The 16,139-nt window shown below is 45.5% G+C and overlaps 2 protein-coding genes across 2 annotated transcripts in view; both read left to right on the plus strand.

Moving 5' to 3' along the window:
• The first annotated feature begins 2,297 nt into the window (after positions 1-2,297).
• Positions 2,298-10,431, plus strand: OTP (orthopedia homeobox). Its single transcript, XM_019462936.2, has 3 exons — positions 2,298-2,481; positions 3,771-4,180; positions 9,880-10,431. Exons 1-3 carry the CDS (start codon positions 2,445-2,447, stop codon positions 10,408-10,410), a joined length of 978 nt encoding a protein of 325 aa, XP_019318481.1. The 5' UTR covers positions 2,298-2,444; the 3' UTR covers positions 10,411-10,431.
• Positions 10,432-12,520: 2,089 nt separating this feature from the next.
• WDR41 (WD repeat domain 41) overlaps positions 12,521-16,139 on the plus strand; it is a 202,515-nt gene continuing 198,896 nt past the window's right edge. The window contains exon 1 of the mRNA XM_053907259.1: positions 12,521-12,535. The gene's annotated coding sequence lies outside the window, so the exon portion shown is untranslated. The remainder of the gene's footprint in view (positions 12,536-16,139) is intronic.

Here is a 16,139-nt window from a genome sequence, read left to right on the forward strand (position 1 = left end):
GGCAATGCGGGCCTCCACGGACTTGCCTGTTTGGAGGAGCAGGGTCAGCTCCCAGGACCCCTGACACTTCTGCCCACCTCTGCCCCTGCGTTCCGGTCTTGGGACCCCCGCAAGCCCCACCCAGGTGGGCACCCCCCCCTCCCCCTGCGAATCCACTGAAACGCTCACCCGGGTGAGCACTCGGGCGCCACGTCCCGGGCTCACGCCGCCCCGCCCCAGGCCTCCGTCCGGCCTCTTGCTGCGCTCTTCTGGCGCTGTAGCTTCTAGATTTCGGGTTTCGTTCGGGGAAGGGAAGGTTTTACTGGAGGGACTTTATTTGCTTTAGGTTTAGGTATTCCCCTTCCAAGCAAGCCTTTCTCGAAAGGACACTAGGTGTTTGCTGAACACCCTCGTGGCTTCCGAATTTGCTCCTGCCACCTGGGCTCTTCAAGCTGCTACCCGCGTTCCCGGCGCCCCAGTCCCACACAGGCCGTGTTGGCATCAGTTGAGGCGGCCGCCGAAGCTCGGCCAGGCCCGGAGCTTCCGGGGAAGTGGTCTCCACAGCTTGGAAGGAACCGTTGTGGCTGATGCCCGGCATCCACGCGTGTGTGCATGTGTGTGCGCGCGTTCGTGTGTGTGCATGGGAGGAGGGGAACAGGCTGCAGGAGAGAAGGAGGAGGAAGCAAAACTGCCCCAGAGTTCGCCTTGCTGCCTCCTTTGTCTCCTTGCTCGGTCCCTGTCACACACACAGCTAAGGACACACACACACACACACACACACACACACACACCATTCCTCTCGCATCTGCTCTCAGGCAGCATTTCCAATGTTTTGTGTAAGTCAATTGGACGGCGAACAAAAAAAGCCATTTGCTCGGTATTATTTAAAACAGACTTCATAGGACCACCCTTTTGTGGAAGCTTTATTTGCACTAAATGAATAATCTTAATTGCATCACTCTCGAATTAAAAATCAATGTTAATCAAGTTGAGAGTAGTAAATATCAGTTTTCATTGTGCCTGGGTAGAGGGCATTTTTCTTGTGTTGCAAATAAAAATACAAGTCAAATAACTTTAAAAGGGCATTATGTTCTGCTACAAATACAATTGAAACGGATTGTTTAGGAGCAGATCAGAAATGGTACAGAATTTTGCACTTAATTTCCTCAGTTATCATTTACAATAAGAACCTCTGGGCTTGACAGCCAAGTCTAAACAGTAGTAAATTAGTACAAATTTATACTGATTTTACTCTAATAATCGTAATAAAAGCTTATAGATTTGGCACTAATTACATAAATGCCTAATGATCTTGAAAATTACTCTGGTTAGAAATATATTACTAATCTAAACTTTGTTGTTGGCTGGCTCTGAAAAATCAGAACATTAGAGATGGTTCGCTTCACTTGTGCAAAGCACTTTAAATTGTTCAAGTAGTTTAACATATTCAAGAAGAAAATAAAGAGCATTTAACTTTATTTACAGCCATAAGTGGAATTGGGAACCAAGCTGAACTTAGAAACTTTGACCGAAAGAGCAGGTTCCGGGCCAGGATGCGAGCGTGGGCCCGGTGGAGGAGCGGCAGCCGGGCCGGAAGGGTGCGGAGTGCACGGATCTACACGGTGCGCGGGGTCCTGACTCTGACTGCGGGCGCTGGAAGCGCAAGGGGAGTCGACTCTTTTGTTTGTTTGTTTGCTTGCTCTTTAGGCCTGCTGAGGGGCTGCTAGCTACTCTTTAGGCCCGGGGTCCCAGCCAGGGTATCTGTACCCTGGGCTCAGGCCTGCTAGGCTGCAGCGGAGTTTACGCGCGGTCTAGAGGCTGCGCGGTGCCCTGGTTATGCTGCGTAATGGCAGGCCCGAACCAGCAGCAGACCTGTGTTGCCCAGAGCGCGCGGGCAGAAGTGACTCTCGGGTCATGCGGGGGTCAAGCCCTGCTCGTCCCCAGCACTGCCTCTGCCGTAGGATGATCCTAGCTGTAGGAGACCGAGCTGCACCTTTGGAGGGAGCAGGGACAAGGAAAAGGAAAGGTGTGACTGGAGAAAATCTCGGGGAGGAACCTACGGGAGCCAGGCCCAGAAGCCCAGGGCGAGACCGAGGCGGCCTCCGCTGCTTTTGCTGCTGCTCGCGGCTGGAGCTGCCAGGGCCGCCGCCACCGCCTCCTCCGGGCGGGCGCGGGCGGGCGGGCGGAGTGGGGGACTCTCCCGGCGCTGACATTTGCAGGCTGCCCTCCTGATTGGTCCCCTTGCCGAGCTGCTCACGGGTTCATTCAACTGTTAAGCACCTCCCCGTCTCTCTAAAGGACATTATAATGCAAGAAGCCCCCTTTTTAACCACAAACCGAATTTTCTTTCATTTAGGTGATCTATATATATCTATATCGTATAGCTTATAGCTTATATCTATTTTAAATAACTTAAAGCCGCTAAAATTTGGGGGGGAACAGCTTTCGCCCTGGAGCGGTGCGCGATGCTGTCTCACGCCGACCTCCTGGACGCCAGGCTAGGTGAGTGCGCGCCTCTCGCCCGGGCAGCCAGGAGAAGCCTGGGCAGGAAATTGTCAATTTGTTCCTTATTTTACCTTAATGCGCCCTAAATGGACTAATTTCTTTAAAAGTAATTGTGCTGCATTAAAGTTTAATTTGATTTAACATCGTCTTTTTAAAAAAAAAATCTATGGAATATGTAGATCCAAAAGAGGACTTGGGAAGTGTTGTTACTTTTTGTTTTTCCTTTTTTCCCCTTCTTCCCTCTCCCTTATTATTATTAATTTTTTTTGAACGGCGATCTACCCTAAGCTAATTTGTTAGGAGGTGTTTTTCTTTCTCTCTTTCCCCCTCCTGTTTGCTTTGATTAGGAATTTTTTTTTCTCCTCTTTTTTGCTCTCTCCCCCTGCCTCATTCTCTACCCCTCATCTAAGAATGGTTGAATTTGTAAAAATCTGGCACAAACGAGAAGCCGCTGCAATCGAGGCAGATTTGCTAAGTGTGTTCATTGAGAAAGGAGAAAAGCCAAATTCATCCTCACAGGCATCCCCGCCTGCAAGGGACTCGGCATTGCCAATGGCTGAGAGAAACGCGCCTTTTATTTCTCCGGAAGGAAGTTGAATTCTGTAAAGTTTGATTCACTGCTCTGTCCATAGTTTCCTTGAGTTTCCTTAATGCTGTCTGGGTTGCTGGGCTCTGGGTTTCCGGTTTGGGAATCTTTGGTGATGGATGTGACTCCATTTTCCAAACACTTTCTCTGATTTGAGGGGGAGGCGGAGCTGATTTGGGTTGATTTCAGAGGGTGGAAGGCTTGGAGAATTATTCATCTTCCAAAAGTGAGAGGGAATCGGCTGAGGGCCGGCGGTAGAGTTCGCCAAGGTGTCTGAGCGCAGGTGGGGCAGCAACCAAGGAATCGTTTAATTTTCTTTCTTTCTTTTCTCCCCCCTCCCACCCCAGTCCAAGGATATGCTCTCGCTTTCCTGGGACATCAGGGGTACGGTTCATGAAAGGGACTCGAAGGCATGTTTCTTTGCCGGGACTGGGAGTGTTCCACTGCGGGAGATATGAAAGCATGTGCTGTTTACTACGAGAGCCGGCTGCAGAGAGAGGGGAAAGGGCCGGGAGATGGTATTCCAACTTGGCTGTCCAAATTCTGGGGAACCCAGCTGAGCATCCCGGGAGTTTCCTTCATAGGGCGAACGTGGGCGCAGAGGGAGCCAAGGATGGGGCTAAAGGAGGACCGCGCAGGGAGGATAGTCCCTCCTGGCATCGCCAGGAAGGTAGTGACCGCGATCCCCTTCCCTCCTCAGGTATGAAAGATGCTGCCGAGCTTCTGGGCCACCGGGAGGCGGTGAAGTGTAGGCTGGGCGTGGGGGGCTCCGACCCTGGGGGCCATCCGGGGGACCTAGCGCCCAACTCCGACCCAGTCGAGGGAGCCACTCTGCTGCCCGGGGAGGACATCACTACAGTGGGCTCTACGCCGGCCTCGCTGGCGGTGAGCGCAAAGGACCCGGACAAACAGCCGGGGCCCCAAGGAGGCCCGAACCCCAGCCAAGCCGGCCAGCAGCAGGGCCAACAGAAGCAGAAGCGCCACCGGACGCGCTTCACCCCGGCGCAGCTCAACGAGTTGGAGAGGAGCTTCGCGAAGACTCACTACCCCGACATCTTTATGCGCGAGGAGCTGGCGCTGCGTATCGGGCTGACGGAATCCCGAGTGCAGGTACGCCGGGCTTGGGCGCCGGGGCAGAAGGCAAGGTGAGGCGGGAGGATTTGGGCAAAACAAGCGGGGTCTTTTCCCTGTCGGGTCCTGGGCTGCTCTTCGGCTGCCTTATAAGTTCCATGGACAAGCTGGGCTCCCACCTCCCACCAGTATAGCCACATTCCTGCAGAAATGCCTCAAAAGCGAAACCGGCGTTGTTCTACTGTTAGGTCGTCTCATTCGTCCTGAGAAGGGAAGCTCTGCGTCTCCCAGCCTCCGCGTCTCCCAGGCGGCTAAGCTGAGCGCGCACCTCTACTCCACCTCGAGTTCTTCACAAGTATTTCATTACCCCTAATGAGTTTGTATTAAGCGTCTGGATAAATGGGGGGAATGCAACAATTCTACAGAAAACTTGAAAAGGGAGGAAATAAGGCATGATGGCACCTTACAAAAAATCCACACCTGAGTTTCACGGTGCAGCTTTATTCTCTTGCATATCACTCTCCAGCAGCTCTAGGACAACAAACCCCGAGCTTTGAGGTTTGCAAAGGTTTTAAACTTTGATGGTCTACCGAAGCGCTGCCGAGAGCGGCTGTAAAGATCCCCCAGTCTTTGAACCCTGGTTTTCCCCTTAAGGAAACTGGGGATGGGGGGACTGAAGGCTTTCTATTGCAGATATCCAATCTGAAGAAAGGACATTTAGGGCAAGAAAGATTGACAGGTAGCAGACGAATTCGTTACTGATACCTTGTTCTCGGCCAACCACCCTCCAAGTTGTAAAGTATATATAACTTTGAAAATCACATCTATAACTTTTCTGAAAATTGAGGAATAAAAGTATAAGCTCAGCGAATCTCATTTTCCCCCCGCTTTTTAAAAAAGAATGTAAACAATATATCAGATCTTTTATGGACCACTGCTCTAGGTGAAATACCAAGGCGCTCGCTGAGTCTTGAGCTATCCAGGGTTCTGAAAAACCTTCCTTTCCTGTCTCGAACATGATAGTTTCTCTATGTCATCCAGGGTTTCAATTTCATCTCTAGCTGCTTTAACAAATTAAGTTTAAAGATCCCAGTTGCTTTACATTTGATCTAAGAAGTAAGAGACAAGGGTGTCCATAATCACAGTGTTGAATGTTTATGTCTGCTTTCGACATTGTAAAAATAGTCTAACCTGGAAAAACAGATCTACTTCTGCTGTAAGTAGTCAGCAAATGAATATCGCTGGGAACTTAAAGTGGTAAATTAATAAAGTAATCATCAAGGTAGAACATAGATTAACATTTGTACTCATTGTAAGTCCAGGTGGTTTCGTCAGTGGACTTTGGAAACCCTGAATCATGGGCCATTGAAATTGAACACCCCAAAAGTGTTAACTGCATTGTGCAGATATATATTATTGTTTAAAAAGATTTTTACTTCCCACCTCTTTTTAAATCTGAAGTTGGGTCCAAAGCTTACCAGAAATATACAATTTCAATACTTTCATTACTGTTAATGATAATACTGGCTTCTTAAAATCTTGTAGGTTCAAAATTCATAAATTTGCTTTTTGTCTCTCAAGAGAAATACTACCTAATAATTTTTGTTTTAAAGAGTAAAATGCTGTTGCTTAACCTAGACATAGTGGTAATTAGTTTAAATTAAAATAGAACTTAGAATCACAAATAAAATATAATTGGACAACCGACTTTATGAAAAAAGAAAATGAGGTCTATTAAACTTTATTAGGTCTTCCAAAGGTTAATGGCAGTGGTTCTTTTAATAGAAAAAGTTGTAAATGAAATAAAATACAAACTATGTAATAGAAACAGTTATTTTCAAAAAGTACACAAAAGAATAATCAAGAAGAAAAAGACAAAGTACTTTAATTGTTCTAGCATAATGTTCAACAAAAGATAATAGCTTGAGGCTGCTGATAGGAACAATTTAATAGAATGGCAATTTCAATATTTTTAAAAATAATGTTTCATAGTTTAAAAAGTAATCAGATCAACATAACCTTCTTAATTAACATTTCAAAATGATTAACATTATGTAATGTAATGCAAAAATAATTTATGGAAAATGTATTTACTTCACAATTCACTGTACCATTGCTCCTTGACCAAATTCAAATTAAATAGTAATTGGTTTATGTTCTTATATGATGAGTACTTCATAGTTTTCTTTATAGTTAACAGATTGCCACACATTCTTTTCAGTATGTGGGCCACTGCACTGATTAAAAATGATCTAAACATTTAATTTATTACAATTGTATGCTTTTAAAGATGTTTTTTTAATTCTAGACTAACTGATCCAACATACTTATTTTTATCTATATCTGGTATATATCACACTTTTAAGTACTTATTAAAGCACTTCTACTCACATGGAGGCCAATTCCATGTCTGATATCGCTCCCCTTTTCTGGCTAGTGTAATAAAACCATTCCTTTTATAGCATGCCATTATTAGAAACCAATTTCAGAATTATTTATAACCTAGAATGGCTTATTAAGCAGCAATGCGAGAATCATGCAAATTACGCGATCAAATGCAATATAATAAGCATAATCATTAGTCTCTAGCACGGATTAATTAACTTTCAATATTTTATTTACATAAAAACCAAATCAGTGAAATAACTTCTGCACAGTCAGGCTTGCCTTTCAATATTTTATACGAACAAAAATAATGTGCTGTAATTCCATTGACCGTGTCCCCCAGAATGGCCCTGTCACCTGCCACATCTTAATAGGGGGACAAGCTGAGAGTATTTTCTAGTTTTCTAATGGAATGAGAAATTGCATTTTCTTCCTCTCCCAGCACTATTAAAGTGTAATGAATTCGGCCCAGAGTTCACGGCTGGCTGATCGAAATGAACCTGAGATCTCGGCTTTAATACAGCTCCCCAGATTTCCTCCCAAATCTTCACATTAATCATTTGCTGGATTCCAATGAGATCTTCATAAAGCGTTTGCTTCGAGGGGGAAAAAAGTAATATTCTCTTTCTCCCTCTCTTTCTCTATTTCTGAGCCATTTATAGGTGGGGAATTAAACGGGCTATATATTTTAAAATACATTTACAGTATGTCTATATTACTGTAACAGCAGATATCATGAAAGTGGATTTTTAAATTCCAACCTCCATTAGATTCTCACTGTTGTATTAAGCATTTTCTGAAAAGAGCTGCATTTCAAACTGAGTACAAAGTTGGCCAGTGGCTGCGGTTAATATATTTTCTGGAGTTGTCATCTGTGCATTCTCAAAATCTCCCTTAGGTTTTGCCTGCATTTTAATCCGTCATGCTCTAGTTTTCAAGTGGAAACATTCACATTTTAAAAACATATGCATCATAGCTTGGAACGGAGGTGCTCAGACCCCATGCAGATTTTTTTCACAACCCCAGTAAGCCATGAAACATAAAAAATTTTGTAGCCATCATTTGACTACTAACCCTCAAACATAATTGAGCACGATTTTTCGATTATTCCTATCATATTTAGTTCTTTAACAGCTGTTCTTTTCCACCTGTGCCCGAGGTCCAGAAACCTTTCTAGCAGTTGTGTTTTCCACTGTAGGGGCAATCCCTCCGCCCCGCCCTTCTTTCTTCTGCCTCTCCGGAACCCTCCCCCCCCCCCCCAGATGTCTGCCACCCTCTTCGCCCACTGCCCAGCCCAAGATATTCAAACATTTAGGGATTCACTGACACATTGCAGGCCGTTAGGAACCGGTCTTTATAGGTATCTTTCTAAATATACCCGAGTGCGGAATGTGAGATGTGGGGACCGTTTGGACATAGACATCCTCCCTGTCTAGGGCTCCATCCAGTCTACCTCTCCTCAGTGCAGCCTAGGATGGGTAATGCAAAGTGACCTGTGGCCACAGGTCTCCTCACTGTGCTTTCCTCGGCTCCTGCGGGTTACTCTCTGCTCCAGTCCGCTAAACAGCTCAATTCTCCGCCGTCGGCATTGATCCCAGTTACTATCAAGGACCCCGCAGTCTCATTAATCCGTTGTGCCACCTACTCTAGGGGCTTTAGCAATAAGGGACCCGGCATCTTTACACAATCAGGGAATTGGGGTAGGCAGAAACACGGGAAATGGGGTAGAAATCAGAGAAAGATGAAATGATGGGTGATGGCTTGGGTACGGTAGAAAGGCCAGGGCCAGCTCAAAGGCGGGCAATATGCCTAGAGTGCAATGCCGTTCACACTAGTAAGCGTGGAAGGTCTTCACCTGCACAGTGTAACATGCCTCTGTGAATAGCTGGCTTACTGAGAATAGGTCAGGTACATCCATACTCATGATCCTTTAGCTTGCAGAATAAACACTAAATAGCTTGGATTAACAGATGAATAACCTTTTGGTCATGAATATGGTCAAATTACGTTTGTCACATTCTAAGAGGAAACTCAATCAGTACGTGAGTTGTGTCTTACGTACTTTATATTTGTGCACACTAAACCTCCAACTGACTATGTGTTAAACTGCAAGCCTGCCAGGTAGGCGTACTGCAATTATTATTAAAAAACAAAACAAAACAAAACAAAAAACCACACACAACCCAAATTCAAGTATGGGGAAACAGGAAGTTCTCTTGGTCAGGCAGTTTACCTGGTATCTTTCAGAAGAACTCTTCCTTCCCCTGTGGTGTTGAATATGGCCTTAATTGTCAAGTTTGTCTGGTAAGTTCAGAAATTCAGAGGTATTGTTAAGAAAAAACGAGTACGAGGCTTATTTTTATTTGGAGTATATTTTATCAAACACATCTCCTCTAAAAAGAAAGATATGTGGGTCTGAAGCAAAATCAAATTTGATTCATTACTAGTGTGTGCTTTAAACTTGACCTCTAATTTGTACTGGTCAGAAAATTTGTTTTCAGTTTATACATGAAACAGATCAAACAGGGGAGACTTGAGGAATTGGAAACCTTGTAATTCGGGGTTCTCAGCAAGTTTCTGAAAATAGACTTGAAGGACGTGGGGCTCAGGGCTCTGGCAGCAGGTTCCAGCACATCTGCACAGCTCAGATAAAAGATGCCCTCAGAGGGGTTCGAGAATGAGGCATGGAGACTTGTGGCAGTAGAACCAGTCGCTACGAATCAGAAATCACGGTGGCGACCCAAACAACACCGTAGCTCAGTGCGGCTCGCTTTCCCACAAGGATCACTATATTAACCTCTCCGCTCTGTCATCCGTGGCGTTAGGGGTTTTCCTTTGTCTTTCGATTTTGAAACTGGCTATGTCATCCTCAGCCCTTCATCAATTTCCAAATTTCCAGCGTTTCTGAAAATTCTATAGCCCATCAGTGTTATAAGGCACGCTATTAAGCCACATGGGTACACATGTTTATCTTCATTTGTACACCTGTGGGTCCGATTTTGACACATGCCTGCCTGCAGACTTGTGCCTCTAAGCAGTGCATAGAATGTGCCAGCGTGCAGGGGCGTGGTGAACACTGCACGCGGTGGTATGTTTGCACCCAGTGTAAGCGCTCCGGGGCACTATCAGGACCCCGGAGGTTGGCGCTTGCTGAGTGCAAGGGACTCCAGTTGTCTCGAGCTGACGAAGAACCGCGGTCTCTGGCTGAGTGTACTGGCACTTTGGGCAGACGCTACTTGTCCCGCCTGGGGCAGTGTCTGACGCAGGTTTCTCCGGCTCAAGCCCCCGCCCCACCCCCTGGCCAGCCCGCTCGCTAATAGCGCTCTGTGTGTCTCCCGCCCCGCCCGCTCCAGGTCTGGTTCCAGAACCGGCGCGCTAAGTGGAAGAAACGCAAGAAGACCACCAACGTGTTCCGCGCGCCGGGAACTCTGCTGCCCACACCAGGCCTGCCTCAGTTTCCGTCAGCCGCCGCCGCCGCCGCCGCCGCTATGGGCGACAGCCTGTGCTCTTTCCACGCCAACGACACCCGCTGGGCGGCGGCCGCCATGCCGGGCGTATCACAGTTGCCGCTGCCGCCGGCTCTAGGCAGGCAGCAAGCTATGGCGCAGTCGCTGTCCCAGTGCAGCCTGGCGGCCGGGCCGCCGCCCAACTCCATGGGCCTGTCCAACAGCCTGGCGGGCTCCAACGGCGCGGGGCTGCAGTCGCACCTCTACCAGCCCGCCTTCCCCGGCATGGTGCCCGCCTCCCTCCCCGGCCCCAGCAACGTCTCCGGCTCGCCCCAGCTCTGCAGCTCCCCGGACAGCAGCGACGTGTGGCGGGGCACGAGCATCGCCTCCCTCCGCCGCAAGGCGCTAGAGCACACAGTCTCCATGAGCTTCACTTAATGCAGGCGCGCCCCAGCCCGCTCCGCCCCCGGCGCCGCCCCCAGGGCCGCCCCGAGGTCCTTCCGGCGCGCGCCCGGGCCCCCGCTCCCTGCCCGGGCCCCTGCCCCGGCGCCCTGCCCCGTCCCCACCCGGCCTCCGCCACTTCCACTTCTCGTTTTCTTCTCTCCTCTCTCGTTCGTTCTCTGGGGCTCTCCCCAAGCCCCAGCCCGCGAGGCCTCCCCTCCACCTGATTTCGCCCGCCCCGGTCCCCACTCTCCTCTCAGCTCCTCTTCCCGTCTCCCCCAACTCTTCCCTGGCCCCCTTCTCCAGCACTTCACCCCACCCTTTCCGGCTACCCCCCGCCACCCGGCTCGCAAGTAGCGTGCTCGCGCCCTCCTCCCAGCCTTCCGACTGGCGGCATTCTCACCTACACCTTCAACACGACGCCTACGACCCCCTCACCCGCCGCCTCCCCTCCAGTCCCTTCTTTACCCCGCACCTCACGCCCCTCCTCCCGCGCCCTGCAAAAAGCATCCTTCCCGCCATTTTACTTACCAGGGAGTCGACTCAGGATCTGAAATCAGACACCAATGGACTGGTTTGTGGGCAGAAACACACACACCCGCACTCTCGCTCACTTTCAGACACTACACATACACGTACACACACGCATACACAGTGCACCTAGGTCACACACGGACGTGTTCAAGGGACAGCACAATGTTAGGGATTTTCGTCTTAAAGGAGGACAAGCATCTGCTACAACCGCCTCATCTGAGGGCCCAACTGATATAATTTGATTTATCCCTGTATTCTTTCTCCAAACTCCTCTTTTTCTTTCCTCTCCCACCACCCTACCCTTGCCCCGTCCGCCCGGTCACATCCATGCAGCCCTCTATTGGCTTGCAAAAGAACACTTTTATTTTCTCTTACTTTTATTTTCTTTAGCACAACTGTGTGAGGTTATAGAAGGGAAGGCTTCTCAGGAGGAATATGCCAGGGAGTTGGGTGGCTGGAGTAGACTAAATCAGTCAGGTGATGAAGAAGAGGTGATCTTACCCATTTTGATAAGTCTTTATAAGGAAGAATAAAATAAATGTAAGAAAATTTTCCTTTTGTAAAAGTAAAAGCCACATCTCTTTTCTGGATCCTTCAGGACTGGGGTTTGTTTGCTTCCTTTTCCGTTTCTCTCCTCGCTGCTCTGTGCCCTAGGTTGTTTTGTGGTCGTCCTGTCGTCCCTCGTGCCCCTCGGCCACCGCTCTGGCCCTTGCCGGCTGCCGATGGGTGCACCCGGACATCTACAACCCTGCAACTTTGTACAGAGAAACACAATCAGCTCTTTCTGCATGTGCTGGTCAAATCCAAACCCAGAGAACAGAAGCGCTTTCGAAGAATGAACAAACATGTGAAATAGGATGTTTTGTGTAGATAAAGCATTCTTGTTACATACTGGTCAATTTGTGATATGTTTTAACTTATTGTCTGTGCTTATTTATGGAATTTGGTTTTCTTAATAAATGTTTGAGCTAATATAAAGCATATTATTTGACTTTTCCGGACAAGTTTATATCAAGTTAAATGTAAATGGATAAAATAAAATCATTTTCAGTATGTGATATGGAGAATGATGGGTTTTGTTGTGACTTTGAATTTCAGGAGAGGGGTCAAGTGGGGGAGGGGAAGAGGGCTCGTCCTGTTGTATGTACGAGGGCTCTCAACTGGTGAAGATCCCGGATCTCAAGTGGCGGGAACCCCATTCAGTAGGCTGGGGTTCAGTTTCCGGGTTGCACCGCGGCCTAGGCAGCGCTCTGGTGCAGGAGGCCAGGCTTTGAATCACGCAGTCCACGAGCCGGAAGCCAGAAGACCGGGCCTCGCGCGAGCTCCAGGCCTCGCGAGGCTTTGGGCCTGCCGGGGCTTCCAGAGTGAGTCTCAGGGCGCAGCTGCCGGCACTAAACTCAGGGCTCGAGGGTTGATGAGCTTCTCTTGTGAACCGTTTCCCTACGGCAAGGGAGTGGAGGGCGACCCTCTTCGGCTGCGTGCTTGGTGATAGGAAAGCTGTAGGCCAGAAGGACCATAGTAAAGGAAGTCTGGGGACCGGTAGCTCTGCCCTCAGGCGTCACTAACCCAAAGTCTCCTCTGGTCCCAGGTATGCAGTGGACTGAAACGTGAAAGGGCTGGGCCGTCCAGGGAGGGGGTGGGGGTGTACTTTCCTAGGGCCTAGGCCTCCTGGCTTTTTGAAAGAGGCGACCTGGTTCCTTTGTTTCTTTAGGATCTGGACTCGGCTTCTTATAACCCCAGACCTCACGAGCGGAGGCAAACGGCAGGTCTGAAACAGGACGACCTGGCTTTGGGTTGTGCGTCTCAGGCTTTGATTCATCTGGCCGCTCTCGTTTTCTTAGGGTCCTTACTTGGTGTGAGCCAACCTCGAATACAGCCACGTGCTGAAACTAACTAGTAGTGAAAATTGCTGTTTCTTTGGTAGTCTGAGAGGGAAGGTTGTGGTGTGTTTTAAACTTGGAGACAAATCAATATCACAGGCATTCTTTGGAAGACTAATCAAAATTGATCTTGTGGTTTAAACTTTAAGGGTCATTATGGGCATTGAGAGTGCACCCAATCCCCTGGGAAGATTTCTCATTTGGTTGCCATAGTGTGTAAACCCTAAAAAGACTGTACCACTGGACTACATATGAATTTTAGGACCTGTTGTAATTGTTACTCAACTAAGAGCACAATAGAATCTCCTCGAAGGCAAGGACAAAAATACATGATTTTCTATGATCGAGAAAAATTGTGTCTTCATGTTACCTTAGGAATTTAATTAGAGGTAAAATTGGTGTGTGTGTTCACAGAATATTTGAATTTTACATTTTCTAAAGGGTATTTTTTAATATAAGGTTAAAATATTAAAGAAGATAAAAACATGCTCATTTGGGATTTCATATACAAATGGAACATTTCTGAATGTTAGCACTCTAGAATTTAGCAGCATAATAATCACATTTCTAAAATATCTGTAGATGAAAAATACTTTTTCTTGTTTTTACATTTCATCATATTCCCTTGAATTAACTAGTGCTTTTTTAGAGAAAAATTTGAATTCGTAGCTACTGTAATCTCAAGTCACATTTAAGAGATCACTACAAATTACAGATTGCTTTACCAGTGAGCATGGAAGGTTGTTTACAAGGATGCTAATTTTACAGCTTTTTTATGCTGCTATAAAGCATAACTTTATGATGTAGGAATGCAATAAAGGATGCTAAATGGAATCTTTAAAAATTGTATTTCTCAAAGGCAAGGGAAATCTTTCATTTGAAAAAAATGGGCCAACTCAGAACACTGATGAGAAGTTACACATCAACTCAAGTGATAGATGCTCTCAAAGATACTTATATTTCATAATATAGTGGTTATTTATCAATATTATAATGAAAGTGTACAGAGTTTTTCACTTGACCTGACTTTAGAATAATATTTGTTTCTATAGCAATAGATTTTTGTATTAAGAATCCTGAGCATTTTAATGTCATATATGGCATTAGCATAAGGGAAGATAACCTGGCCTAGGTTGTTAAAGTTGACAGTGTAGCAAAGATAAAAAGCAGAGAATGAGAATCTCAGTCACAAGTCTGAAAGATTTCTGCATTTTGAGGGAGGAAAAAAAAAACCTAACAACAGAATAATCCTTATTTTTTACTCTTTGTCAGCAGCAATTGTGTCTCCAAACTGTTAAAGTTATAATAATAAATAATTACATTCAATAAGGGAAAAAAGACAATAAAGGTGAATAATATTAGAAGACAAGGTAGATAGTACAACATGCTGGATATCCTACCTCTAATGAATTATACTTTTTGCCGAGGGACCTATTTGGCATTGAATACCATCACCACATGCTGGCTAGAAAGAGTCAAAGTTTATTATGATGTAACTATGTGATTGATTTATTTGACTACGCATATTCATCCTTGTGTAATTTTCTCCTCAAGATTGGTACTAAATAAATACATGTGGTAGAACATGATGACATAGTAATGGTGTTGCACTTAGTTTACCTTTTGCTGATGGTGGCAGAAATAGGATATAGGACTTCAACTTCTAAAGGTGATATTAGGTACTGGCTACAAAATAGGATGCAGAGCAATTTGGGTAAATCAAGGTAGGTAGAAATGGTGAATACGGAAGAAATTCTAACTTTGGAGCAATTTATGTTTGATTTCCTCAATGACTGCTTCATCTGAAAATGAAAATGTTTCTCATCTGTGTTGTGGACTTTACATTGTAATTTTTAGGATAAAGAGAAAACTTAGCCCACAAAGATGTGTCTTTTAGTAATGGCAGTAGTTAACTTGTCAGTTGAAGGAATGTAACCTTCCTTTTCTCCTTTTCATGACATAAAGGTAATCTCATCTAAGGGCATTTATGTGAAGAAATAACAGCATGGCATGGTGAGACTGCTGGCTCATTAATCCTGGCATCCACTTCCTACAGGGTTCCTTGATTAGTTAGATTCATTCATTGGGCATTTCAGAGTTTTTGATTTGTCACCATTGACTAGGTTCACTGAGTTCAGGCTAAATTGAGCCAGAAGCAATGTTTATTAGTAATTTTGTAGTACAGGCTACCCTAATAATTCAGCCCAAATATCTCATCTGAAAAATATCCATTCACCCTTGCTTCTAATGTGGGTTGCAGCTGTGTTCATAGGGAATTGAAAGAACACAAGTGATTGGGCATGTATTTTCTAAATTATTAATATGATGGCTAATAGCTGTAAACCCATCCTCGTATCCAATGCAGAAATTATGATTCATTTTAAAAATGAAAGCAGCAACAAAGGGGGGCACCCCCTGCCTGACTCTCTGCTCTCTCATCAGTGCAGAGCCTTTGGTACAGGAACCATGGCCTGTTTAGCATGTGGTCATTACAGAGAGAAACAGAACAATGCCTTTCGCTTTTCTGCTTGTGCTCTATCAAAAAAGGGCATGAATTTATAAGACTTACTAGAAAATACTTTTAAGGAATTTTAGGGATGAGCTACAAAGAGGCCCTCTCTTGATTTTGACAATATCATAATAGTCTTTAAGCAGGCATAATTAGTTGCTTGTGCAGTTAAGCTGCATCTTGTGTCCACATAATCAAATATCACATCTATCCAAGTTTCCATCTTTAAAGCTGAGTTGGATTTGCGACTTGTTGCAGTTGCTCATGCTGCCACAATCCATTTTAGTTCCTAGTTGAAGTAATTCACAAGTACCAAGAATAGATAATTAACCTTCATGACATATATACTGTATGTTCTTTATATCTTTCATTGAAATGTCACAGGGCTTTATATGCTTTTGCTCACAGCCATTATTGAATCTTTTAAAGATAAACTCAAACAAGGTCAGATTAAAAGCTCTAGAAACCCTTAACACTGAAAAGATTACATGTGATTCCTAAGAAATTATAAAAATAAAAATTATAAATTATAAAACTCAAAACATAGGTATACTGACATTAAAATAAGTTCTTTCTAGATTTTATAATTGCAATATTCTGAATGAGTTCAGTGATGCTGAACTGGTTTCTGTTTTTGCTGCCCTTGTTTTTATTAATTATTACATGCTTAGTCTGACTATGAGGTACTCCAACAGTGATTTCAGAAATAACATTTTCAGATGGTGTTTCTTATTTTCCCTCTAGTACCTTACATTTGAGCCCTGTTTTTCAATATACAGGGCACATTATCTCATTTTAATCAT

The sequence above is a fragment of the Panthera pardus genome, unplaced genomic scaffold, assembly GCF_024362965.1.
Source record: "Panthera pardus isolate Hobbes unplaced genomic scaffold, ASM2436296v1 HiC_scaffold_2, whole genome shotgun sequence".
Lineage (NCBI taxonomy): Eukaryota > Metazoa > Chordata > Mammalia > Carnivora > Felidae > Panthera > Panthera pardus.

Coding starts and splice junctions, on each gene's coding strand:
- OTP (XM_019462936.2), top strand. CDS start 2,445: ATGCTGTCTCACGCCGACCTCCTGGACGCCAGGCTAG. Junction 2,482..3,770: donor CCTCCTGGACGCCAGGCTAG/GTGAGTGCGCGC, acceptor TTCCCTCCTCAG/GTATGAAAGATGCTGCCGAG. Junction 4,181..9,879: donor TGACGGAATCCCGAGTGCAG/GTACGCCGGGCT, acceptor CGCCCGCTCCAG/GTCTGGTTCCAGAACCGGCG.